This window comes from Pseudoliparis swirei, chromosome 11 (genome assembly GCF_029220125.1).
Source record: "Pseudoliparis swirei isolate HS2019 ecotype Mariana Trench chromosome 11, NWPU_hadal_v1, whole genome shotgun sequence".
In the NCBI taxonomy this organism is placed as follows: Eukaryota; Metazoa; Chordata; class Actinopteri; order Perciformes; family Liparidae; genus Pseudoliparis; species Pseudoliparis swirei.
Genome location: NC_079398.1, coordinates 13,565,571 through 13,591,634, shown reverse-complemented (window position 1 = coordinate 13,591,634; position 26,064 = coordinate 13,565,571). Strand labels below are relative to the sequence as shown.

The 26,064-nt window shown below is 42.0% G+C and overlaps 1 protein-coding gene across 5 annotated transcripts in view; it reads right to left on the bottom strand.

Annotated features, from left to right (window-relative positions):
• The window catches only part of zdhhc14 (zinc finger DHHC-type palmitoyltransferase 14), a 41,018-nt gene that overhangs the window by 14,191 nt on the left and 763 nt on the right, over window positions 1–26,064 (bottom strand). For all 5 annotated transcript variants that reach the window (XM_056425914.1, XM_056425911.1, XM_056425912.1 and 2 more), the window contains exons 2-4: window positions 25,439–25,711; window positions 10,552–10,712; window positions 62–214 (exon numbers count right to left, since the gene is read on the bottom strand). In XM_056425914.1, coding sequence (XP_056281889.1) covers window positions 62–214; window positions 10,552–10,712; window positions 25,439–25,680 — 556 coding nt within the window. In that variant the 5' untranslated portion in view covers window positions 25,681–25,711. The remainder of the gene's footprint in view (window positions 1–61; window positions 215–10,551; window positions 10,713–25,438; window positions 25,712–26,064) is intronic.

Here is a 26,064-nt window from a genome sequence, read left to right as displayed (position 1 = left end):
CTCACAGAAAAATATCAGCCGAACACACAAACTCAGTCACACAAATATAATGTTCACTCACCCACACAGTTGTCACAGAGGCTGCAGTGGGAGGCGCGCGGCGGTCTGAAGATCTTGCAGGTGAAGCAATACTTCAGCTTGACTGTCTGGCCGTTGATGACCACCTCCTTGGTCCTGGGAGGAGGTCTGTAGCCTGTACCGCCATTAGCCACATCTTGGAAAGATCAAAGAGAGAGAAGCAAGAGAGGAACATAAGAATCAAAGTGATACGACCGTTAAAAACTAAACACTATATGTATATTTGGCAAACTTCTGGATGGGATACAGTACGAATTCCAGCATGTCCATGTTCCATTACAAGAGGAAAATACCAAAATCTAAGCGACTGAATAGGCTGTAGAATAGATTATAAACTATTACCTCATTGTAGTTTTAAAGCCATTTTTCAAGGTATATTTACTCCGTTTCTATAACAACCTGGTCCTCAATGCATTTTGGGTGCATGTGGTCAAGCACTAGCCGATTGAGAGCCGATTCCAACAACTCTTTCAATAAAAAGGGTTATTTGTAAAGCAGTACGATAATAAATGCCAAGATCCCTTGATTAAAGCATTACATTCTTCATATATTGCGTTTCGAAGGGACCTTCGAAACGCAATATATGAAGAATGTAATGCTTTAATCATTATCTCTTCAGCATAATGAAATAAAGTATGTAAAAACTCGAGGCACTGTAGAAGTATAGATAATACATTTCTCTTATAAAATGAGCAAAAATAATCCACTAGATTGTACCGTCTCTGTTAACTAGAAAATGCATTTCCTGTTGAAAATGCGTTGGAATGCTAACATTTGAAAGCTTGAAGCTGAAAAATCAAAATAAATCGTTACGGGGGCGGAGCCTGTCTTTCGTGACGGAGGCGGAGCCTGTTTTTTGTGACGGGGGCGGAGCCTGTTTTTTGTGACGGGGTAGAGCCTGTTTTTCGTGACGGGGGCGGAGCCTGTTTTTTGTGACGGGGCGGAGCCCGTTTTTTGTGACGGGGGCGGAGTCTGTCTTTTGTGACGGGGGCGGAGCCTGTTTTTCGTGACGGGGTGGAGCCCCTGTTTTTCGTGACGGGGGCGGAGTCTGTCTTTTGAGACGGGGGCGGAGCCTGTTTTTCATGACGGAGGCGGAGCCCGTTTTTCGTGACAGGGGCGGAGTCTGTCTTTTGTTATGGGGGCGGAGCCTGTTTTTCGTGACGGAGGTGGAGCCTGTCTTTTGTGACGGGGGCGGAGCCTGTTTTTCGTGACGGAGGCGGAGCCCGTTTTTCGTGACGGGGGCGGAGTCTGTCTTTTGTGATGGGGCGGAGCCTGTTTTTCGTGACGGGGGCGGAGCCCGTTTTTCGTGACGGGGGCGGAGTCTGTCTTTTGTGACGGGGGCGGAGTCTGTTTTTGTGACGGGGGCGGAGCCTGTTTTTCGTGACGGGGGCGGAGTCTGTCTTTTGTTACGGACTGCTCTTTTGTATGAGCTTTACAGATTCAGTGTTGATAAAACACAACCAACCTAAAATAGATGAAACATGAAATCAGCTGCTACACCGACTTCACTTGAAACCAAGCTCAAGTAACATGACCAAGTCTGCGATCCAACATGCACTTAACACCATGATCCTCAGACTGCAATACAAAAAAGAAAATGGTGGCATCAAAGGGCTTTCGGTGGAGAAGGACAGCTGTGATGACAGGCTAAATGGTAAAGATGTGAGCAATGGTAGTGATTTGCAAGCCATTAAAAAGGTAGAGCCTGCTTCATGGTATTGCTCAGCTTGCTTTGAGCACTCTGCACCCTGAGAGTCGGAGATAGTGTGTGTAGGAAGACCATTCTGAGACCATTCACACAGAGGCCCTTAGCATTGCTAACAGAGTGGTATATATGTGTTAGTGGGGGCTGTATCGGGACTGAGAGCATTGTGTCTAAAGGAGAGCAGAGGACACGCAGCCCGTCAGTTACGTTGTATTGAATGTGTCTCTCTTGTGGTCAATACCTCAGAGGGAAACAACAATTGAGGGGAGTGTGTGAATGATTAGAAGCGCAATCCAGCTCCTACAGGTGAGATGTTCACAGAGCAGTTACATTTCTGGCTATATTAGCACCTCAGGTGAAATAAAGAGCGATGACAACAGACTGTAGCTTCCTTCCGAAGCATAAGAGGAAACCTCTATTCTGAGATTGCTGAAAATAAAAGGCTGTCAGGAAGGTGAAGATATATATGATGCAGACAGCAATTAGAAGCAGCGGAGTGGGAAAAAGCAATCGTGTTTTTAAACATCAACCGTCACCAACAGTCTCCGTTGTTCCTTAGAGGCCTGACAGCTAAAGTTAAAATACAGCTAGTTCGAATAGGAAGGGATGTAATAGACATGCAGACAGACACACATACACTGTGCCCACTCACACCCTCATCCACAAAGCTAAATGAGGATTCAATGTCAGCCAAACTGTGCTAGGCGTTGCCTGTTGAGATATAATGGGAAACTAATTGCTATCCCGCTGTGGATGTGTCCAGAGAAAACGGGAACCGTTACCTTCACAGATGGAAACGTCTACAATGGTGTTGGCTATTGGCTAACATACAGAAGTACTGACCTCAACCTGCCTGTCAAGATGTACGAGGCACCAGCCGATTGTATACAGTCAAGCAGCGATTTCAAGGTCTTGTTCACAACAGCTGACTAGACAAAAAACAGTATCAAACACACCGTCAAAAAGTGGGAATTATCGATCATGAAATTAAAAATATTAACGGGCAAACGGTGTCGGAAGTGATGATTTTTTTTAATATGTCGAAGCTTAAGTTTCATTTCCACTGCAAGGATCACATGGTGGCAACAGTAAATTGTATCATAAGTTGAAATGACACTGATCAGACAAATCAAAAGTACAGAAGAGAGAAGCTGCTGCAATCGATTTGTCCAAAGCATCCGATCTTCCCATGTAATCATGCCGTCATTGCTTTTTAAAAATCATAGTCAAGCCATGAAATAGAGAAAAACTGTATACCACCTCAATGTATATTGATTTTGAACACTAGATTGCCTCGATGAATCATTGTTCTACACCGGTTTACATTATTTCCGTGACGAACTAACTTCCCATGTCATGTCCCAATCATCATCATCATCATCATAAATGTAGAGAGGAGTGAGATATGCAGAGAGGATCAGTCAGTAATATCACTTCATCTACCATGACCAGTAACACCTGTCACATGCATAAAACAAGAAGCAGAAAAGCTTTGCATCCATTTGAATAGACGTGCCTCTCCAGAGGATGATGGGACTCGTGTGCCAAGTGGTTTGAAATGTGGTTTTCGGCTGAGCTGAATGTTCGAGGTGGCCACGACATGAAACAGCAGCATTAGTATGGCCAAACAAAACACTGCCGTGTTTCCATTATCTGATGTGCTCCTCCACTGTTGTGGAGCATAGCGTTATTTGAAAAAGGGATGCTGGGGCCAGGAACATCCAACATAGCGTGAAATATGTGGAGCATTCCACCGGCATCAGACATCTCTGACTTTGAGGGCAAATGAAACAACCAAGACATATAACAAAGTGGCAGCAACATAGCTGATGGTTGACATATGTTTGTAAACTAATCCTACGATGCTCTAACTTTCTTAGCACTGATTCCCTCGACAAATAGCGAATGGGAAAACTCAATTTCGAATGGTTGCAGAAAATAAAGCTTCGTGGCCAATAAAAGTTTGATACTTGCCTGTTTTTTCAGCAAGATCACTTTTACAAATGAAAAACCCTTTGCAGATCACAAAAGTAAAAAGGTTCAAACATTGGGCAACAAACAAACGACACCCCGGTCACATGACTTCACCACCATTGAGCTAAAGATGGTCAGTCGACTCAAACGCCGACACGCTCACGAGTGAGATATCTACTGACGTCTTTATGTTATGGAACAAAACACTAAAATTTCTTAAGCTTGTGTTAACAGATCTTATTTCAGGCATCTAGCCATCCAGCAAAAAATGCTAACACATTCCTGGGTCTTAGGACTCATTCCTGCAGCACTACGACTGAATCACAGACTATAGTGTGGCAGCTTTAAGGAGGTCGTATACGAACAATGAAATGCAATCCATCACTTTTAATTTGCTGTTCTACTCCTGGATTTTATTCTGTGCTCCATTGTTTGAAAGAACGAGCGCAGATGAAATGAAGACGTTCAACATCTCTCAACCGTTCTCTTCTCCACAACAAGGCAACCTTGGGCACAGATAACTAATAGAACGTTATTACTAAAGGTAGTGTGGGTCATGCGGTCGTGTCTTTATTATTACCACATTTGAACTTCACACGACAGTGACACTGTTAGGTTTCCTCCAAAAATATATATTTTATGTTATTGAAGTGCATTAAGATGAAAGGTGTACGTGCAAGAGAAAGATGGCTTACTGCAGGCATAATGGATGGAGCTAGAGCGTGGATGATCAGCATATTGGGTCAACCCAGGCCAGAGTAATTACTCCTCCACAACAAGTTTGTTTGTCATTGTCTCAAATAAAACAACTCTACAGGGACGGCTCTGTTCCAGTCGATTTCTATTCCTCCGTCGCTGCCCCCTGCAGCTTTTTACTCCCCTGACTCTCGTTTCTTTATCGATGTCTTTTTTCAGACCATGGCACTGTATGCCTGGGGACATGCCACGAATGAAGGAAGACTGAGAAGAATAGAGGAAGGAATTTAGACAAAGGCGCTTCCAAGGAGTGTAAAATAACTCTTTACGCCACACATTATCAAAATAACATAAAGGCGGGATTGTACACTACGATTTAAGTTGTACGGAGTTAGGATCCAGCTGTCACTACGTTACTTAGCCCTGTCCTGGATGTTTGGGGATTTGCAAGTAGATGCTAAATAAAGAACGCTTACCTCAGCAAGGAAATCAACGATATAGTTTCCTTCAGGCAACTTTTACATTCTTATGGGGAATTAAATACAATTAAAATAGTACAATACCATGATAACCTGTATTCTCTGCATGTGTTAATCATTCTGCTTGTTGTAAGTGAGCCAACTGCACTATTGTCCTCTCTTCCTAGCAATTTTTCTCTGTGTCATTCTGAACTCCGTTAAACTCTTCCTCCCTTGCCGACATGCCCCTCTGTCAGTCGTGAGAAAGGGAAAGGCTGGGGTCCATAGACAAGCAATTCACAAATGTACAAGATGAGATGTCAAGCGGCTTCGTAACGGAGCCTCATTCCACTGGCTGCACACCCATTACTTATGATTCAGTCAATGACAACGAGGAGGGAGGGAGCCATGACTCTCATGGGAGAGATGTACGCAACAGCATGAATTATGATCGGACGGTCGTTCAAAACACGGTATTAATTAGTTCTTTAATGTAACAGGACGAACATTCAGCACATTGTGAAACAGACTTTGGCAAGGGCAAAAGAGGCTTCGCCACGAGTTCAATCGACTGTGCTTCTGATCCACTCCGTCACGGTGAGAGACCACATCTTGGAGTCACTGAAGCGTCGTGGCTGCTACGTTTCTCTTTTTTCATGTCTACAGTTGGAGACCAAGAGAAGGTCACATTTAATACAGCCCTGTGAACGGCACAATCTGCCATGGTGAATGCAAATTGGTGTCTGCCTTTTCTTTTGACTGTTTCATGGCATGAATCAGCCTTTAGGAGATACTACGGCCAAGATGGCAATAAGTAGCCACCTCTAACATCTTGTGATGTTCCAGACAAGAACATCCAGCGACACCAAAGTCAGCAGTACAAGCAGACCTGAATCCAGCAGGCCCGTCCAGTGTCTCATCACTACAGGGAGAGGAGGCTGGACCTAATCTCTGAGAATATAGCTTGTGCTGGCTGCTCTCTCTCTCTCTCTCTCTCTCTCTCTCTCTCTCTCTCTCTCTCTCTCTCTCTCTCTCTCTCTCTCTCTCTCTCTCTCTCTCTCTCTCTCTCTCGCTCTCTCTCTCGCTCTCTCTCTCGCTCTCTCTCTCGCTCTCTCTCTCTCTAGTTGGTGATGAGCTTTGTACTCGAGTTTGGCATCTTAATAAACTTTCTGTTAAGTATGTTGACAAAACCAGTCCCAACTAAACATTTCAACAACGACAACAAAAGTTATATACACAATGTTATTAAAACAGGGTGCAAGTTAGAGAATTATATGTGTTTAATTAATTGCTTTGGCCCTCATATTACAGTAAGAAATGGCTCTATTAATTTGACAAACCCTGGTTGAAACTTAATGTTTAGTTTGTAATTATTTAACAGTAAGATGAGTCCATTAGCTGAGTCACTTATTAATTTTTAGAATCATGAAGAGTTTATTTCTTCACAGTGAAATACATTTATGTTGTCGCAGTTACCGGAATACCATAGTACATATGGATTTTTATTGTTGAACAATGACAGAGTTATCACATTAATGAGTGAAATATCTCTGATTGTATCAGCAACATGTTGTCCTGCTCTTGTCCCCTTAGCGAGGCTCATGCTTTGTACAAGCAGCACACTTGTAGCACAATAGAACATCCACACACATATGTCTACAACAATAATTTGAATTGCCACCTTGCTGTAGTTTACATCCACGTCTGTCCAGAATGTCCTCTGTTCAGTGTCAACATTGGCATATTCATTCTTATGTTATGGCCCAAAACAGTGACCTTTGACCACAGGGCCCCAAAGGATCACACAACTCATGGTTTGGATCTTGTCCCCCTTTTGAGACACCGATCAGCTCAACATTGAAAAAAAGGGAGCAAATATAACATTAAAAAACACCCCGATCATCAATAAGCCATATCGGCCAATAAAAATAATTTTGTTTTCTGTGAAGCGGTTGTTAAATAAAAGACCATTTAAACTTCCCCAAAGTCAATGTAAACTATCAAAAGTTCTGAATCGAAATGTGGAGGGGTATCTGTACGGGTATCAACTACGATCAGACACACCCCTATGTCACCAGTTCCTATCAGCTCAACCGCAAGTGGACGCTTGTGCCACATTTCTAAGAGCCATGCTCCAGTTGTTCCTCAGATAACACATTCACCAAAATGGAAATGACATGAGATGACTGTCACCGTGACCACCACATTCTGATTTGTGCCATAAAGCCTCTGGTCATGACTGTTGCCGGCCCAGATGAAAAGATTCCTATTCAGAGCACTACATGCGCCACCCTCAAACACCCACACACCCATATGGACTGTTCCTCTCGTCATGAAAGCCGACACACTCATGTGCCAGTCCTTCCTCCAGCAGCACCAGCTCGAAGCCTGACAAAAAACGTTTCCTCTGCTGGCCCCGAGTCTGGATGGCAGCTTTGGAAAAACAGCATGGCTGCCCTAACATTCACCAACTAGCATGACAATATTAGGTGGAAGGGAGGCAGCTTCGACCATCTCTCACTCCGGTTAATGCTTCAGAGACTTCTGGATTTGGCAAGTGGCAGCTGAACTGACGCCAGCCTGTCTGGACCTGACATATTGGGCAGGCAGGCAGGCATGAAGAGACATCAAACACAGAACACCAAGGACAAATCAACTCGCCTCCATCTCCAGCAGGGATAAACGACAAGCTGTACCATCTTTCCTGACCTCACACTCGTCCCCCAGCCCTTTAGAGGTGCATTATGAGTACACTGACAATTATACAATGTATTTTTGTCCCTTTTGTGCAGGAATAATGTGCAATCCTTTGCAAGTTTCATTTGACGCAAACATAACATTATTTGATTTTTTCGGATGTAGGCTTAACTTCAGACCACCCAACCTAACCTCCTTTTCACAGACATTTGGCAGAGAACAGAGATTTGCTCACAATGATGACAGAGGAGGCGTATCAGCTTTCCCTCCTCAAGTACAGGGAGCATGAGCAGCTTTGATGTCTCGAATTGTACAGATATTTTGTCCCAACAGATCAATAGGAGTGGTGTTGAACTTAAGCATTGTTGCACCTTGACTTTAAAACATCAATCCATGAGACTGCTGGTGAAATACAAAACGTCTTGGACTACTGGAGGCTGAAGTATTCAGGTATTTTTAATTAATACAGCTACATGCATAAATAGAAAGCATGTGCACAAGAAGGACGCTAAAAAGACCCGAGAGTCTAATACATAGGTAGATTATCATTTGTAATACTCAATACATGTTAGTTATACCCTCTAATTGATGTGGATATTGTAAGTAACATTGTATTTGAAATATACATGCGACAGTTATGCAAATCGAGTAAACAAGTGCAGAGAATCAAATGGAAAAAAAAGAAACATAGGCGCGGGAAACAAAGCTTCAAGTGGGTAAGAGCCATTACGTTATAGCAGCTATGTGAAAGAGTTACCATGACAGCATTATTAACATGGGTAGTGAGAGCAAATATTATACACTAGCACAACTCCAAAATGTAAAAAAAACAAAAAAACGCTTCAAGACAAATTGGCAAAGAGAAAACAAAAGTGGTAAAAAAAAATATATTTTTAAACATCTTGTGTGGGGGGGGGGAGGAACAAAGAAAGAGACGGGCATGTTTTCTCCTTAAAGACATTGTGAAGTTGGGTGCTGTTGGGGCTTTGGATGGTCAGGCCAAGAGCCAACAGATGTGCCACTAATGTTTTGCATGACAAGCTGCCAGAACAGCACTGAGCTGCACAGGTCTGAGGACCTGGGGAGGTGGTCTGACTACCAAGGCAGAGCAATGAGTCAGTAGAGACACTACATTACAAGGACTACCAGAGACTGACGGACAAAAGAGAAAGAGTGCAATTAGCAACTCAACAATGAAAAAAACGTGTTTCTGCCTTTTTGGGGAAAACAAAGTGACCTTTACCAGTGGCTTACATCTAACATTCCTGGCTGAAGGACACAACGCATCTGCAGGATTTGTGTATGAAGGCTCTATAACAAGACAGGTTCTTTCAAACGAAAGGTAATGGAAATCATAACGGCGCCACATTAAAGCAGTCTATTAGTCTACTGCTATAAGCTATTCTATAACCGACACAAGGTTTAACTTCTTAATTTAAACGTTCACCTTAACATTACATAATAATATACACATATATATTCATTCATTTGGAAAAGGCTAATCTATTCTATCATTTCACCACCTCCGAAAACATAAATTCAACTACAGGCAATAAATAAGACAATAATCCTTTTTCGGTGAAATGGAGATTTCGGTTTAGAAACGATTACATTTCTAATTTGCTACACTTGGAAATGCGGAGCACAAAAGCCAATTTGGTATGAAATGATGGCAGAGTGTGGTATTTAGGTCAACGTTGTTCATATTTCAGCCTTTAATTTGTTTATCCTCTGAAAGAAATGCTTGCCAATATAACACTGTTGCACAGTGCCGTTTCAGCTCACTGCTCCAAGCTCTCTGTGCTTTACTTTCCATCCAAAAGCTTTTAAGTCGCCTAATGAGATTAATTAAGCCAGTCAAGAGTTTGTTTAATGAGGCCCAAGTGGCCTGAAGCACAACAAGTACCATCACTGGCAGATTAAAACCTCACATTCCAAATAAAAAAGGAACAACACTTTGAAGAGGGTTTAAAAAGTTAAACCGTGGATTAAAGTGGCAATAATCCATCTAGCTACAAGGGAGCTAACTTTTGGAGACCGTTGATTTAGTCACGCAATTTACTGAACTGACATCGTTTCCAGTGTAAAGTATAAAGTGCCCTTGATTATCTCCTTACCTCATGTTGCAGACTACACTCTGACCAAAGTTTGCACTTGTAGCAGCTTCTATTATGGCTGATGGTTGCATTTATGTAATGGCCTCATACAAATTCTGAACAAGTAAATTATATTCACTGCTTTGACGTAGTCTCTCAACATTTGCTTTGATTAATCAAGTTAGCAAGCACTACTTCAATATCTCCCAATTTAAATAAAACCATCAACGCTTCTACCAGAGCTCACCATTACCTCTGATGCTGAATGCAACACAAGTCCATGGCCATTGGACGACTTAAATATGATAAATCATTATTATGTTTTACTAGTTATGAAATTACACGTGTAGTGAAAGGTAATGTGTTTAGTCCAACGGATTGAGAAGTTATCCAGGTGAAATTCACGAGTCAGATCGAAATCAAGAGGGGACCCATGTATAAAGTTGAGTCAAAGCAGCGCTAATACTTCACCTCAGTTTAGATGCAGAGTCAAAGTCAATGGAAGCTTGAGCCTCATTTCTTTAGCTACACAGACACACTCCAAACACATCAGCAAGATAATCACTCTTGGCACTCTTGGAGGTTGTAAAGGCACACACTGGATCCCTTTCGAACAGTACCATGCAGAGGCGCTCACTCAAAAACAAATACAGTATTTAAGATAAAAGGTAACCACTGGCTCAGACAGGGAGGAAGAGCCTGGAGATGCAAAATATATATTAACTGAAAATAGTGGTCGATAAAATAATAAACCGGGGTGGTCAGAGAATATTGGAATATTAAGAGGAATCAGTAGTGTTTTTAATGCCCATTTTTATTTGTGAAAACCATTAAATTAGAGTCTTACCTATTTGCCTCTCCAGGTCAGCCGCTTCATCTGAGGAGGCCCTGGGCAGCACCCCTGGGTCACTGAAGCTGGTTCTCAGGAGCGTCCCCAATACAAACAGAAACAGCACACCTCCTACGACTGGGATAACTGGGGTCAGCTGCAGGGCCAGGAACGGACAACTGTAAGGAAGGAAGAGATGGATAGAGGAAGAACAAATAAGCGAATAGCAAAGAGACACAGTCGTGCTTAGCTTAGTAGTAAACACCTGAAAGTTCAAACAGCTAGAATCTTGGAGAATCACTGGATAAACATCAGTTGATGGCCCGAGGGGCATGTGTCCGTCTCCCCAAATACAACCTGCTCTTCAAAGCATAGATGTGTGTACACAGCAAGGCCATAAAAAACACTGAACTACTTGTAGTTGAGACAAGCCATGAAGTTTAGGAAGTGTTATTACCTGTGACTCGACAGTAAGTGGATATATGTTGATCTGCACTTCACACATTTCATTTACTTACACGACACACATACACACACACTTCATTTTCATTTACACTACACACATACACACACTTTGCATTTTGCACACTGTCTATATTTAATATTTTTATATTTAATTTAATTTGTCATTAGTATTGTATTGTGTATTGTGTATGCATATATGTTGTATAGATACATATATATTTTATTTTATATTTTACTTTGTATACTTCTTGTATACATCTTTATCTTTCATCCCTGTTTTTTATATTTTATTTTTTATTCTTGTGTGTTTAGTTTATTGGTGCTGCTACTGTTGCGACAAATTTCCCCTTGGGGATTAATAAATTACATATCTATCTATCTATCTATCATAAGGGACATTCCCCCTTGTTGTAATCCAGTCTCTTGAGATGATTTGGCTTAACCCTATTAAACGCCCAACAGTGCAGGTAGTTATTACTGTATTCACATTTAGTACCATATGAGGTGGGGCACAGGCTGCCCCATCCGTTAATTTCTGGTTTATTAGATTGAGTTTGGGGTCAGCAAAGAGGTGCCATTCCACACGAGGGAAACTAAATGAACATGCGGTAACCATGTTGAGGAATGTAAACTCGCAGTGCGATTTGAGCCACGGTTCACAACACAATGTGCTCTTGTTCATCTCCTCATCCATTGAAATAAAGAACCAAACGCAAACAGGTTTGGTTGATCACACCTTCAGGTATGGATTATTTTGTTGCTGATAATCCATCCATGTATCAAATGCTTTTGTCAACTGACTTTTATTAGAATAACCTTAAGAGCAAATGTAAAAAGAAAATGTATTATCTACCTCCAAAGTGCCTCATTTTAGAGCAGGTATAGACGAGTAGTTATTGTATATCGACTGAAATATAAACGACTATTGCGGGAGAAACACTGTTTTGCACAGAGGCTGAATTACATTTAATGCTGAAGGAAAAACAAGCTGGTTGTTGGATATGTATTACGGCCATTCACCAAGTGCAATGGACTGCAGTACAAGATTGACTGCCATTTAAAAATCAATGCAGAGAAACAACGACTGCAGATCACAAATGAGCCGAGTACGCTTAAAGTGACACCGATAGCTATAATAAGGCATAGAGGTTAATTATTGTCGTTAGCTTTTCCATAAAAGGTGTTCAACACTATTTCATAACTAATGTTACAGAAATGCTGCCCTAAAGCTTTGTTTTCAAAACGTCACACTGTCTCCTGCCCCTATTTAATTGCATTGACGCAATATGAGTTTTCTTTCTGCACGTAGAATGTATGACAAGATGCTGATGGCCTTCATGTCACTGTCCTCCCATCTCACCAGCCTTCAGATGGCAACACCTCAGGAGGGCAGTTACATCCGCTGGTCTGTGCCAACAGCAGTTATTCTGACATACCAAGCCAAACTATATTTAGGCTCTCCACGTTGGGTTCCTTCAAGAGTAGCGGATGGAGAGGATGTAAATACGGGCCGGGAGCATGTGCTGAGATTTGCTGATATGTGCTAATTGTGTTCTAGCTCGGGATGCACAGATACCATCATGCTGTCTGTCCGATACTGTGCTTATGGACTAACACTCCGATACCAACACATGCATTGTTGGGACACGTGCAGCGCTCCAGAGCTCTGCAGCTCCATTCAGACAGATGTCTCTCCCTCAATGTTTACGCCTGTGTGTTGCCAACCCGCGGGAACATTGCAAAGTGCTCAATCTGCAGCCATCAAGTGACACGCCGCTGCTCTGAGATTGTGCGCAGCTTTTTTTCCTCCTCCATTTTGTTCGGTCATAATTCGTACACTCGATTAAAGGTTCTTTACTAACACCCGAACTATGCTCTGTTTGTATCAGGGAAACGCTAAGATGAATGTTACAATGTCAGACATGGCATCCTGTTGCATGTTTTATTTATTACAGTCAAAGAGTGAGGAACATATGATGAAAATAAAACCAGTTAGCACTGTAATAGCATTTTAAATGGTACTCTGTACTGGCAAGAACCCAAATGTATGCAAGCCTCCTTGTACTCAGTCTGAAAAGTGGTAAGGATGCATCCCCTAGTTCGAGCAACATGTGCACATTTTCCCTTCAGGCAGGGGAATTTGAGCCCAAAGCAAAGAACACATAGACTTACAAATGTGTTAGTGCACTTTTTGAAAGTGTGCACGTTTCTTATTTCATAAACACAAGTGTCTGACAGTATTTCATATTCTCAGGTGCCTTACAAATACATCTTGTTCACAAGCCAGTTAACTATTTTGTATTAAATAAAAAACACGAGCACACAATTCTTGATCTGTTTTGAATATCGTCTCAGCTGGGACAAGCCGTACCTACAACTCATGCCGTTATCCCATCCGAGTGGACACTCTTCAGTCCCGCTGGGTCAGACTGGGCAAAGCAACTAACACTGGGATGTTGTGGACATCGGTCGGCAGGCAGGACAACACTGAGGCGCACAATCGTTTCTTCCCAACGCCATTGTATTGGACAATGACTGAGTGAATGTACGATAGACACACACAACTTGTGTTAGCCACAAGCTAACAGGGCATCCTTTTTATAACCCTCAGTCTTCTGAACTGGGCTGGGTGGAGACGCGTCCCCCAGCACCGTGTCCTGCTACTGTAGTCCAACACAGGGCATATTCCCATGCCTGACTGAGGCAGAGCTACGGACCATGTTTCTGCTCGTCATCTTCCAAATCTGGCTGCTTCAAAAAACATCGACTGCAATCATCGTATGTACCAGTTGCAGGTCAGCCTTTCGGCTTCCATTTGTCTCCAAATAGCAGACAGGATCATACAACCACCATGTATGAGCCAACAGAAGGAATCTCCATCCACCTTGATTCATGAACTTGACCCAGCTTGAAGCGGTCAATGTTGTCTCGGTGTGTTTCGTAAAGAGCAACAGTCACAAAGGAGATAGAGCTTGAGGAAGCGCTGGAAAAAAAGAGTTTGCTTCGACTTCCAGGAAGGAAGGAAACAAGAGAATGGCTGCAGATTTCTGACTATTTAGGCAGTGCTGAAAGAACCGGTCCTTTAAGACTCCTTCAGACATGCAGGGAAATGACTAAAACTATTGTTTCCTGTCTGTCGTCATTACCCTACACATCTATTCAATCTGTCCTTTATTTTTTCTGACTGGTTACACTTCACATTAACGAATACACCATTTAGAAGCGCCAAGGAGAAATCACTGCGGTTGAAACACGCTTGGCAGAACTTGAATGGTACATCTGTAACAATTAACCCAAAGCTATGACTTGATTGGTTTTGAAGTAGCTCATCAATGAGGACGTCAAGCCCTATCACTAATTTGTTATATTCATATGTTCATTTATGCTGTGTATACACTGTATGCTTTGGAATTCTCATTATCAGTTTAAATACTACAAACATTTTCTGAAAGATCGGTGTATACGTGAAAAAGGGAGATGGTCATGGAAATCTGGTTCAAAGTCATGGAAAAGTCATGGGAATCCTTTGGTCAAGATGCGCTCAACTCAACTTTTTGTATTCTCAAACATATCTGCGACAATCCTCATTGGGTCCTACTCTTGGAGGGTAGATGTATAAGTATAAACATGTGGGAGGGGATGGGTGGGAATGTTGGGCGGGTGTGTATGATAGATAGATAGATAGATACTTTATTAATCCCCAAGGGGAAATTTGTCGAAACAGTAGCAGCACCAATAAACCAAACACACAAGAATAAAAAACAAAACACAAAATATAAAAAACAGGGATGAAAGATATAGAAGTATACAAAGTAAAATACAAAACAAAATATATATGTACATATACAACACACATGCATACACAACACACAATACCAATGACATATACAACACAATGTATGTGGATATGGATGGATTTGGATGTGTGCTGATTTTATTTTGTTGTTGATATCTATTGTTTATTTTATTTTTTATTTTCTTCTCGATGTCAAAGACTAATCTGTTTGTGGAAAATGCAAAATAAAAAGTTCAAAAAAACAACAACATATCTGCGACTTATTGAGTGCCGTAATAATCGCGCGACACAACAAATTGATAATGAAATTCGTTGCAAACTATTTTAACAATCGATTATCGATTGGTTGTTGCAACCCTAGTGACATCCAGCCTGCCTCCTCTAAAGACATGGTACAATAAACATACCTGGACATCTTGCCTGGTTTAAGATCCCTCTGACAACACCGTCTCCATTTTCATCAGTCACTAAACATGACCGGCGAAAACAAAGAGCAATTTCTGCAACCATCTTTTCTTTTATAGAGAGAGTGGATATAGAAAAAGAAAATGTCCAGAGTTAAATAATTATTTTCCTTTTAGTTTGATACAAAATCTTACATTTAACTGGGAAATTAAGGGCTCTGTTGCCATGGAGATGGAACCGTATCCAATATCGGACATGGTAAATTTCGAAAGGGAATGTGGTTACCGTGGAAACAGCCACATCAGTGAGCCGATGCCACCAAGGAAGAAAAGGAGAAACACAGGCATTCAACAAGATAGAGAGCGTGATGGCTTTCATTACAATCAGTTTAATGGCTCAACAATCAATCTTGTCGATGGGGAAGGAGACCAACTGATTGTTGGATTGGATCCAGAAATGGGTCGGTTTTCAAAAAAGTAACAAAACAGAGATCTCTGCTCTTTACGCACCAACACATGGTACCCTGAGCAGCCAATGTACAGATTACACTACACATAACGAGAGGCAGACATAACTGGTATTGGTTACTGTGTGATCATCTTAAATCAAATTATCCAAACTTTCAAAATGGAAAATATTAAATAATAAAGTCCTTTTCGAATTATCATCTAAACACGTTTCCAACTCATTGAAGTTTCTGGAGCATCAAGCCAACAAAAACACTGTGGCTGGTCAATACAAGCAGGAGCCATGTACAAGTTACAAGTTACAAGTCTTTTATTGTCAGATGCACAGAATGACACAGGGTCAGACTGGGCACTGAAATTCCTAGGACAAGGCACCACACAACAACTACCATAGCATAACATAGCAAACGTAACATAACATGACATACACTCTGTACAAGTACTAATACTAACATATATACATATAACATATAATACACATATAGTAACATATAATAAACTAAACTACAGACAAATGGGAGTAGCAGGTAGTGCAATCATTCTGATAAGTATGTATTTGTCGTGTAAGAGACAGTATGTAAGTGTAAGTACAAGGAAAGTGACAGTGTATGTAAAGTGACGAGTGCAAAAGTGTCAATGTACAATGATGGAACAAACCAAGTGTACAGACATCTACTGTAAAGTGCCGATTATTACTCACCAAAAAGGTACTCATTCACAAAAGTGTACAGCAGGACTGTCACGGTTGGTGTAAATTATTGACAGATGAAGGCAGAACAATAAAACGACGATAGCCACTTCCTTGGGTAAACACCATAATGATATCTGTTTATGAGATATTAATGTACGTCACAGCAGAGCAAAGAATAGCATAAGGAACAAATGCCTACGAGAAGGCCTACCTGGAGGAAGTTGCTGATCTGTCACTCTGGTGCCAGGACAACAGCCTCATCATGAATGTCACCAAAACTAAGGAGCTGATTGTGGACTTTAGGAGGGTACAACAACAGAGGACGTACTCACCACTGGGGATTAACGGGACTACTGTGGAGAGGGTGAGCGGGTATAAATACCTGGGAGTCCACATCACCGAGGATCTGACATGGTCAACAAACACAGACACTCTGGTGAGAAAGGCAAGGCAGCGCCTCTACCACCTCAGGCAGCTGAGGAAATTTAAAGTTTCCCAGAGGATCCTTCAGTCCTTCTACTCTGGAGCTGTAGAGAGCGTCCTGACAGGAAGCATCACAGCCTGGTTTGGCAACTGCTCCGCTCAGGACAGGAAGGCTCTGCAGAGAGTAGTGCGTTCGGCTGAGCGCACTATTGAACTACACTCCCACCCTGCAGGACTTGTACACCAGGAGGTGCAGAACCAGAGCCGGCAGGATCATGAAGGATCCTCACCACCCCAACAACAGACTGTTTCAGCTGCTGCGGTCAGGCAGGCGCCTCCGTAGTCACGCTGCAAGAACAGAGAGACTGAGACGGAGTTTCTTTCCTCAGGCCATCAGGATTGTGAACTCCGACCTCACCAGGACCCCCACATAGACCCACACAACTGCCCCTCTTAGGCACACACACACACACACACACTTACTGTAAATATTGTGTTGTTTTTTATTTGTAAATAGTGTGTACTTGTTGCCCTTGCACATTCCTGCTGAGCATTGCCACTTTCATTTCACTGCACACCCTGTGTGTGTATGTGACAAATAAAACATCTTGAATCTTGAATCCTACCGGACTTCATTCAATGGTTACAAGCACCCCGAGGGACAGAAACGTTTCACCCGACTGAGGAAGTGCACTGACATCGTTGCTCGTTGTGATACATTTTCTTTAAAGAGGTGCGATTGGTTGATACAAAAATAGAGATGTGCTCTAAGTGATAATGGGCATTAAATGGACAGTGAACTTTATAACCCGATTAATATAATATAGTCTCAATTCAGAAATGGTATATTGATGAATACTATTTTGTTTAATGAAAATCTGTTGCTCATATGTCTACTTTACAAGATACATACAAAATGTTTGAAAACACAGGTCTACGTAGTCTATAAGTAACTAATAGGAAACACTGGAATAGTCATGACATTTATTTATTATTTGCACGCCCTGCATCATCGCAATGTCGATGCTGAAAACAATACATCATGCAGCACTAGTTGCAATCCCGCTATGATTAGCATATTACAGGCATGCAACAGCTATATATTAATTCCTGGCAGGAAGAGAATTTCGGCAAAAATAAAATGAAATGTTTTCAAAGCTTCTTAAATAACTCGTCTACCTCACCGTTTTTGTGCGTTGAGTTCCTTGAGCACTTTGGTGAAAAGGAACGAGAATGTGAAGTCTTTAAGATATACTTCCTTTTTTAGCTGTGCCGTACATACAGTCAAATTTATTAATCTATGCAGCAGCTAGAACATTAATAGTTTTGAACATAATAGCTGCCAGTACCGTAACCCTACCTCAATAGGGTCTCCCGAGGTTTCCCCTACTCATTTGCCTCCCAGAGAGAGTACTAATCTCAACAATAATCCAATCAAGATTACTGCTATCACATTTCCCACTAAATCCTCTTATGATGCCAACCGGTTTTTCAAAACTCAGCTCAGAATTAAGCTTGGGGGACTTTCATCTCCACTTGATATAACCATGTAAAGCCTGCAGCACTGTTCACTGGCTGTCCTTTCAGTGTCACCTGGGATAAACTGAACCCTTGTTTACTTTCTTCCTCCACCATACAGCTTTGAATCAATATCCTGTGATCGGCAGAAAAGGGTCTGTCAAACATAGATCACCCATCCCCCAACATTAACAGCATCTGGGTCTGCAATGCTCCCCAGTACTTGCTTGAGAGGAGATATAGTTTACCGAGAGGTATTACTCAACAGTGATGTAGTACCGAAGACTTGGAAGTCTTTTAAATGTGCTTAACGTTGTGTTAAAAATGCTTTGTGGCCTCTCACGCTAATGTCTCATTCCTCATCTGGGCTACATGGACACACGGCTTTGTCAGCTATGCCTTTTATTATTACCTTTTGATTGTTTTTCGATGGCAGGCATGAACCCCCTTTTATTCGCAGGCAAAGTCCTTTATCAATGAAACAACTGAACATGACATGCTTTTGCAAATAGTAATAGCACTTCATGAAATCTTAATTTCCTGACACCTTTCGGAAAGATGTCCATGATGCATAGCACAGAGGAGTCAAGTGTGCATCTGAAAACGCTGTAAAACCTTCCAACACGTGCCATGCACTCAATAACTCTGGGCACAGGGGGGTGGATGTTCTAGCACGGGAAAGCTGTGCGACAAACAGAGGGTGCTGGGTCGATTAAAGGCCTAGAGTTGGTCTGGGAGACGAATCGCACGAGAAAAAATAAACAGCTCGGCGTGATTCCTGGTTTCAATGAGCGTGTACCTCTTGATTCTACAACGAAACAGATCCCGGCACAAAAGTCTCCTGAGAGGAATTAAAGTCACAAGTAACTATTAAAATGACATAGAATCTGGCTAGCTGATATTTATGCATGATTAAAAAGTCAAGCACGACATGCCCATCTAGCATTTCATACTCTTATGGTGTGTTTATGTGTGAACATGAATTATTTTCCTTGATTAAGTGCAAGCCTGTGAATAGCAAACTACTCAAAACTTTTATTTGACAGCTTGGCTTCAGAGGAATGCTGAGGACATAGGAAACCATGTCTACCATGGGTGTAACTGTTCAAATTATGTGGACAAAGACTCTTTGGCAATAGTTTGATTTACGCCACTCCAAAACTTGACTTACTAATTCGCACCAGCATGCAGCGAACCCATTTACTCCTCTTCTAGAACATTGAAATAACTAACATTGAAAGAAAAACAAACTAAGAAAGAATTCACATGTCATCAACCTACAAAGTGTATGAGCTACCGAGACTGGACTCCATCACGCAAGATGGTCTACATCACACCTCCGCTCAAAGACTCCTGGACATTAGACCCTTACTCTTTGTCAATACCCTCCATAAAGAAAATAAAACAGGTTCCATGATGCTTTCTTCCTCCAGATCCTTTTCCTTGACACCCTTACAGGAAAGTTTAATCACGCTTTCCAAAACTGCAGAGCATTTAGTTGATACTTATCACATACTCAAAAAGGTTTGACCAGTGTGTAAGAGCCTCCAACACCCCATCATTACAGAGGCTTCACTCACACCTAATACACTGTTTACATATCAAGTGGATTTCTCATCAAGCTTTCTTATAACTTCCCATGTTAAGTGGATGTGTGTTTGCGAGTAGGACCCAGTCTGTCTTTTACCAAGTGGTGATGACAAGATCTCTGGAGCAAAATACCTGCGAAGGTCGGTCACATTCTTTCTGATTCAAACCAGGATGTCTACCAGGCTCCAACTGCTAAAAAGTGGCTTAGGCAGGTTTGGCGGAATTCTGGCCAAAACGGCTGTCGGACTGGTCTTGTTGTACTCTGTGTACAGGAATAATTTCCTCTTAATTAAACCTGTCAAACATCCACACCCAGGCTGCTTTACTCAAGGACATGAATTAGATGCAACGAAGTATGAAGCCAAATCCAGGCCAATAGTTTTGTTTGTTTGATAAAAAGATTTGAACCTGAACATTTTAGTTTTGTTGGGTGAAATATAATTTTGATTCAGTCCCATTTTTTTTATTTTTATAAAATATATTTTTTCAGTTGCAGATTTTATCTTTTCAACTTTCAGTCATATTTTTTCAGGTCCAGTTCTTTTTTTCACTTTCAGATCTTTTTTTTTTCCAGGATCAGACTTTTGGCCGTGATCTGGCGTGGGGGCGTGGTATATAATAAAGGGGCGTGGCATCATGAGTGACAGCATTAAAGAGAAGGCTGAGGACCTGCTTCAACTACGTTGCCTTCAGGAAGCGTAGGCACCGCGAGAATTATGACTCAATACTAAACTAAATTGACACTCGTGAATAAGTTATGTTTCGCAAGCTGTTTCCGACCACACTTGGTATGAATCACAGTATAAGAGCCGTACACTATGCCACATTGTGCCGTTCAAAAACAACACGATAATATACGACGTTTCGCACACCACTGTGAACACAGCGTAGCGTCGTCCGGTGTGCGAGATGAACTGGTTCCTGTTTTTCGCGTGAGGAAGATGTGCCGCTCTGTCACATTCTGTTTAAAGACTATAAACAGATCAGTTTACTGTAAACTTCACAACTGGACTGTGAGGCTGTGGCTGAGACGCCGAGCGAGGACACTCGGCGAGGAAACTTTGCCAGAGTGAACGACAAAGTTGGTGGTAGGTGCTGACGTCGATTCAAAACACTCATGTCGATAAATCCTTCACAAACCGCTGTTGTCCGTCATATATTTGTATTATATATTTTATTAATCTGATGTCAAGTTGACGCCCGTCTATGCATTCATACAAATATACTCGCTGTGGGAACTGTGATCCACACAGATCAACTTATGATATAACACTACTGTTTCACAATGTAATGTTTTATATTAAAGACTACGGACTATCATCTCTATCATAACCATATTCTACCCTGTGCAGCACACATGCATCCAGATGAAACATGACCGTTGACTCATGTTGTTATACGGACCTTCAGTGAATCACTGCATTCTGTCTGACCCTTTGAGGACTCCTACCACTGAGCTCAGACGAAATTGAAGGATTTACATAGTACTATTCATTTATCACATTAGTAAATATATCACTAATAATCATCCGTAACTGCATTTTCTTCACAACATTCCTGCCGACGGCTATAAGGCTCTACACCAGATCACCTCTTGCCAGATCATAGTGCAATAACTGCAATAACTTCATATCCACACTATGTTGATCTGCACTTCACACATTTAATTTACTTACACTACACACATACACACACACTTCATTTTCATTTACACTACACACATACACACTTTGCATTTTGCACACTGTCTATATTTAATATTTTTATAATTAATTTAATTTGTCATTAGTATTGTATTGTGTATGCATATATGTTGTATAGATACATATATATTTTATTTTATATTTGACTTTGTATACTTCTTGTATACATCTTTATCTTTCATCCCTGTTTTTCATATTTTATTTTTTATTCTTGTGTGTTTAGTTTATTGGCGCTGCTACTGTTACGACAAATTTCCCATTGGGGATTAATAAAGTACATATCTATCTATCTATCTATCTATCAACGTTATTGCACAAAGCTCATCATAGTGAGTGTTGCCTGTGCAATTACGTGTTTGAAAAGGTTCACATTTTATTATTGTGAATCATTTGGTAATGTGAATGTTGGACGTGTTGTACTTCCAGTCCGCTTCTTCCCTCTGACATTTTGGAGAACAACGCAGTGCACAGCGTATCAACACCTCCGTATAAAGACTCCGAGGTCGACAAGAGCGAGTGCAAACAAAGCTTCACGCGTTAGTTTGACGTCTTTGCTTGAAAAAGTTTTTTGTTGATCGACTACCAATGAAAGCACTGATCAAGCAGCTGAGACGGTGGAGCGGGTTAGCCACGAAGCACAATGTTGACGACTAAATCCTCTGCTCCTCTTGTCCACATAGCAAAGGGGTCGTCTGTAGCTTATGGGGAGAGAGAGGTGGTCCCGTAACCACAAGGTACCCGGCTCGATCCCCGCTCTGCCCAAGTGTCCGTGAGCAAGACACTGAACCCCCAGTTGCTTTCTGGGCCCACTGCTCCTTCATAACTGAGGATGAGTTGAATGCAGACAATAGTTTCCCCACTGTGTGAAAAATAAACTGTAAATTATTTTTATTATCATTATTAAAATGCACAATATTCAACCACAATTTCTACCGAAGGTAAGGGCAGCAGCAGCACGCTCGCTTTCACTGAATGGGTGAACAGGAGTGAATGAATACTTTGGATAAAGGCACTACAGTAATGCAGACTTTTCATTTCACCACTTGGATAAAAATAATAAACACACATGTAGCCAGTACTCACTGTTTATTGTCACTGCCTAGCCTTTATGACTGCATTACACCGTGTGGTCCGCCTCAAATTCGACTGAATCCAATGTTAGGCCCTGTCTTTGCCCTAAACTGTCGTTCTTAAGATGAATCAAACAACACAGCAACATCACTTCAAACATCTGCTAGAGTGAACTTTTTTTTACGAGGCATGAAGGAGAGACGGCAACACGTGCAACAACAGCACACGTGGCTATCTGGAGGGAGCCAGCATCAGAATAATAAACAGACTAAAGTCTGCCGGTCCCTAACAGAGTTTATTGTGCATGGCCGGGCACCCCTCAGACAGACAAAGAAAACAAGCGAAGGGAAATATGGAGGTGTCGAGAGATCTCCTCCTCTGGTCGACGGTCTCACGTCTCAATTCCTAAAACACAGCCGACGACTCCTTCTGGACTCCGAGTATCAAAAGATCATCTTCAAACAAATATGGAGCAGATGTCATGTTACAACAGGCAAATATAAAATACCATAAAATGACTCAGAGGCAATTAAACAGACAGAAGGAGCCCTTAACAACCGAGTTGCTCTCCAGTATGCTGACAACTGGCGTGTGGGGTTAGAAAAACACATCTAATCGAAATGCACTGAATGACAATAGAAGCCAATGTGCAGGCCTGCTGACGAGTGTCCTGTCCGATAAATGTCTCCTTTCAGCTGATGGGAGGAGAGTGGGAGGGGGAGGAGACAGGGAGAAGAAAGCCAGGAGGACCCGGTCTGCCCGGGGCCAGAAACAGTTGAACGGGGAGAACAGCACTAAGCTGAAAGGTGGCTTTGTGGTCGCTTGGTGTTCCTGAAAATGTCCCCTGTTGTCACAACAAACAGAGGACAGTGCACTGGGCCCAGCCCCATCGACAGGCCACAGCGTAGGAAATGAAGCTATCTTAAGGGAGGAGCGGTATCATCAGGAAGCATCTGGCATCCTCCGTGTGGGTCCTGGTTTAAATGTACACTGCAGTGCGTTTCCCGTCACATTTCAATATTTGTATCAACTGCTCCGTAGTATAGAGTGTTGACGTTTTAGCCTGAGATGCCCTCTCGCTTGCGGTCTGCCCTGGGGTCATGGCGGGTAATGTCTGTATCTCTGCTGAGGTGGCAATGCATTGAAAGATGAAGTGGTCCAGAAGCGACTGCTGATAGATGCATCTCTGAAGGACTTCACAGAGCATACCAAATGGAAAACTGCCAATGGCTTTGGATGGAACATCTACGAAGGATCCCAATGTGACATCTTTTTCGTTTCGTCAGACCAACGGTCCAAAAGATGTTCAATATGCAAGGAAAAAACATCGCAAATCTACACATTGGAGAAACTGAAAACTGAAGAATGATTCCCGTTTGTCTCATAAGTAAAACAATACGCAGAGTATCTGAAATAGGACCGTTTTTCTGCCGATGAATGACTTGATCTACTCGTCGTTTTAGCATTTCACAACATATCTGTGAATTATAAAATTATATAATAGTAAGTCTTTTCTAAATATGTGGACACAGGATTTTACAGACAAACATCACATAAAGTAAAGAAAATGTTTTGAAATAATGTTTGTGCGTATACTATTTGCTGTCTTTTCATGAACTTCTCGATCATGAAGCATGTGCTATCTTTACAATCCAGACACTAAACAGCAGCCATCCACCACAGCACATATATCGCCTATTAAACTCTCTGGCTCTTAAGCACTTCATCCTGATAAAGACTGTCAGATTGAGCTACAAATCTCCTGATGGAACAAGATTCTTATCCAGTGTAGAAGAGGTTTCTGAGATGATAGAAGACAGAGTGACTACTAGGGCCTAATGAGGAAGAGAACATATTCTCTCTCTCTCTCGCTCTCTCTGTACACTCCAGGGCTCATGTCAGTGTCTACCTGCTGTGTCATGCACCCCAAGTCACAGTGGGCCAATCTAGGCGAAGAGCTGGATGAGACAGTGGAGAGGCGTAGATTATGTCTGTTGATTACAGGTTGCTCCATCAGTAGCAGAAAGAAAGAGGGCTCCGTTGGGGGATTGTGAGCCTGTGATTAAGGGAGTGCAAGTGGCACACCTGCAGAGAGAGAGACACTAACACTGTGTAGTCTGCTCCACAGGTCATGGGCGACTGATCTGAGACCGACGAGAAACAAAAAGTGTAAAGGTGACCCTCTGCTAAGTTATCATGTTGTCACTGAAAACATATAAAATTACTGCACGACACATTATGCATAAAATCCCATTACTTGAAATCTGGATCCGCTTCAGAACAGCAACGCTGCAACTGACACTTTGGGTGCTCCCTACATGCAAGGCCAGCAATGCAAAACAACAACACCGGTAAATATAAACCAGAAGGCTGTCTCAGATGCATCCCACATGCAACTGCAAGAACAAACCACAAGCAATAGAAGCCAGGACACCCACACCACAGAGTAGTTTCCATCAGCAACAGCCCCCTGGCACGACACACTGCTTTCATTAAAGATACTTTATATATTATTATATTATAGCGTACTTGTTTATACAGAATGTCTATATAATCGCCAAACATTTTGTTCTGACATCTCCCTGAACCCCGAGGAGATCAGAGGAAATACACAAACTCCAGAGTGATGCCAGTGACATAACTGACCTATATCTAAACTTTTTACTCTGACAGTTGAGCCCATGACATGACATCCCTAATCCACATTGTCATTGCGTGCATGTGCATAGCAGATGGGAGCACGAAAGAGGATGAATATGCTTTAAACCATACTTACTCAACAGCGAAGAAAAGTCCACAAGTTACGAGGATGAGGACAACGGTGAGGTAGAAAACCCCTGTCTGCCTGGCCATCATAATCCTCCCATTGCAGTAAAATTTATTCCGACCCGGGAAGGTCTCCCACTTCCTCCTCTTTGGGGTCCTTTTCTTGAAAGGGGTCTCCATCGGTGTAGAGCTGCGAGTGCTTATTTGGCTGTACTCGCACTCTCTCATGGACTCTGACACCCCGAGATGCATCAATTGCTGATAAATCCCGGGGCAGATGTGCCTGTGTGGAGAGAAGAAGCCGGTTCAGTGTACAGGCCCAGATCACAACGGTTCAGACCAATGCCCGAGAGGGGGGAAGGAGGGAAAACAAAGTTTGTGGAAAAAGTACAAGCCACACTTCCTGATATCACTCATATCTCGCTAACCCTTACACTACACGAGTGTAGCTTCGTGAGGGCGAATTTAGTCTCCAGTTAAATACATAAAAGCTACATAATTAAGTCAGAAAAGCAAGTTTAGCTGCTCTGTCGTCAGAGAGATAACTTCACGGGCAGCTCACACATACCATAGCATCACGTTAATAGCGCCATTTTTAATTTTTTTTAGCAAGCAACTGGTTAGCTTTTGATACAG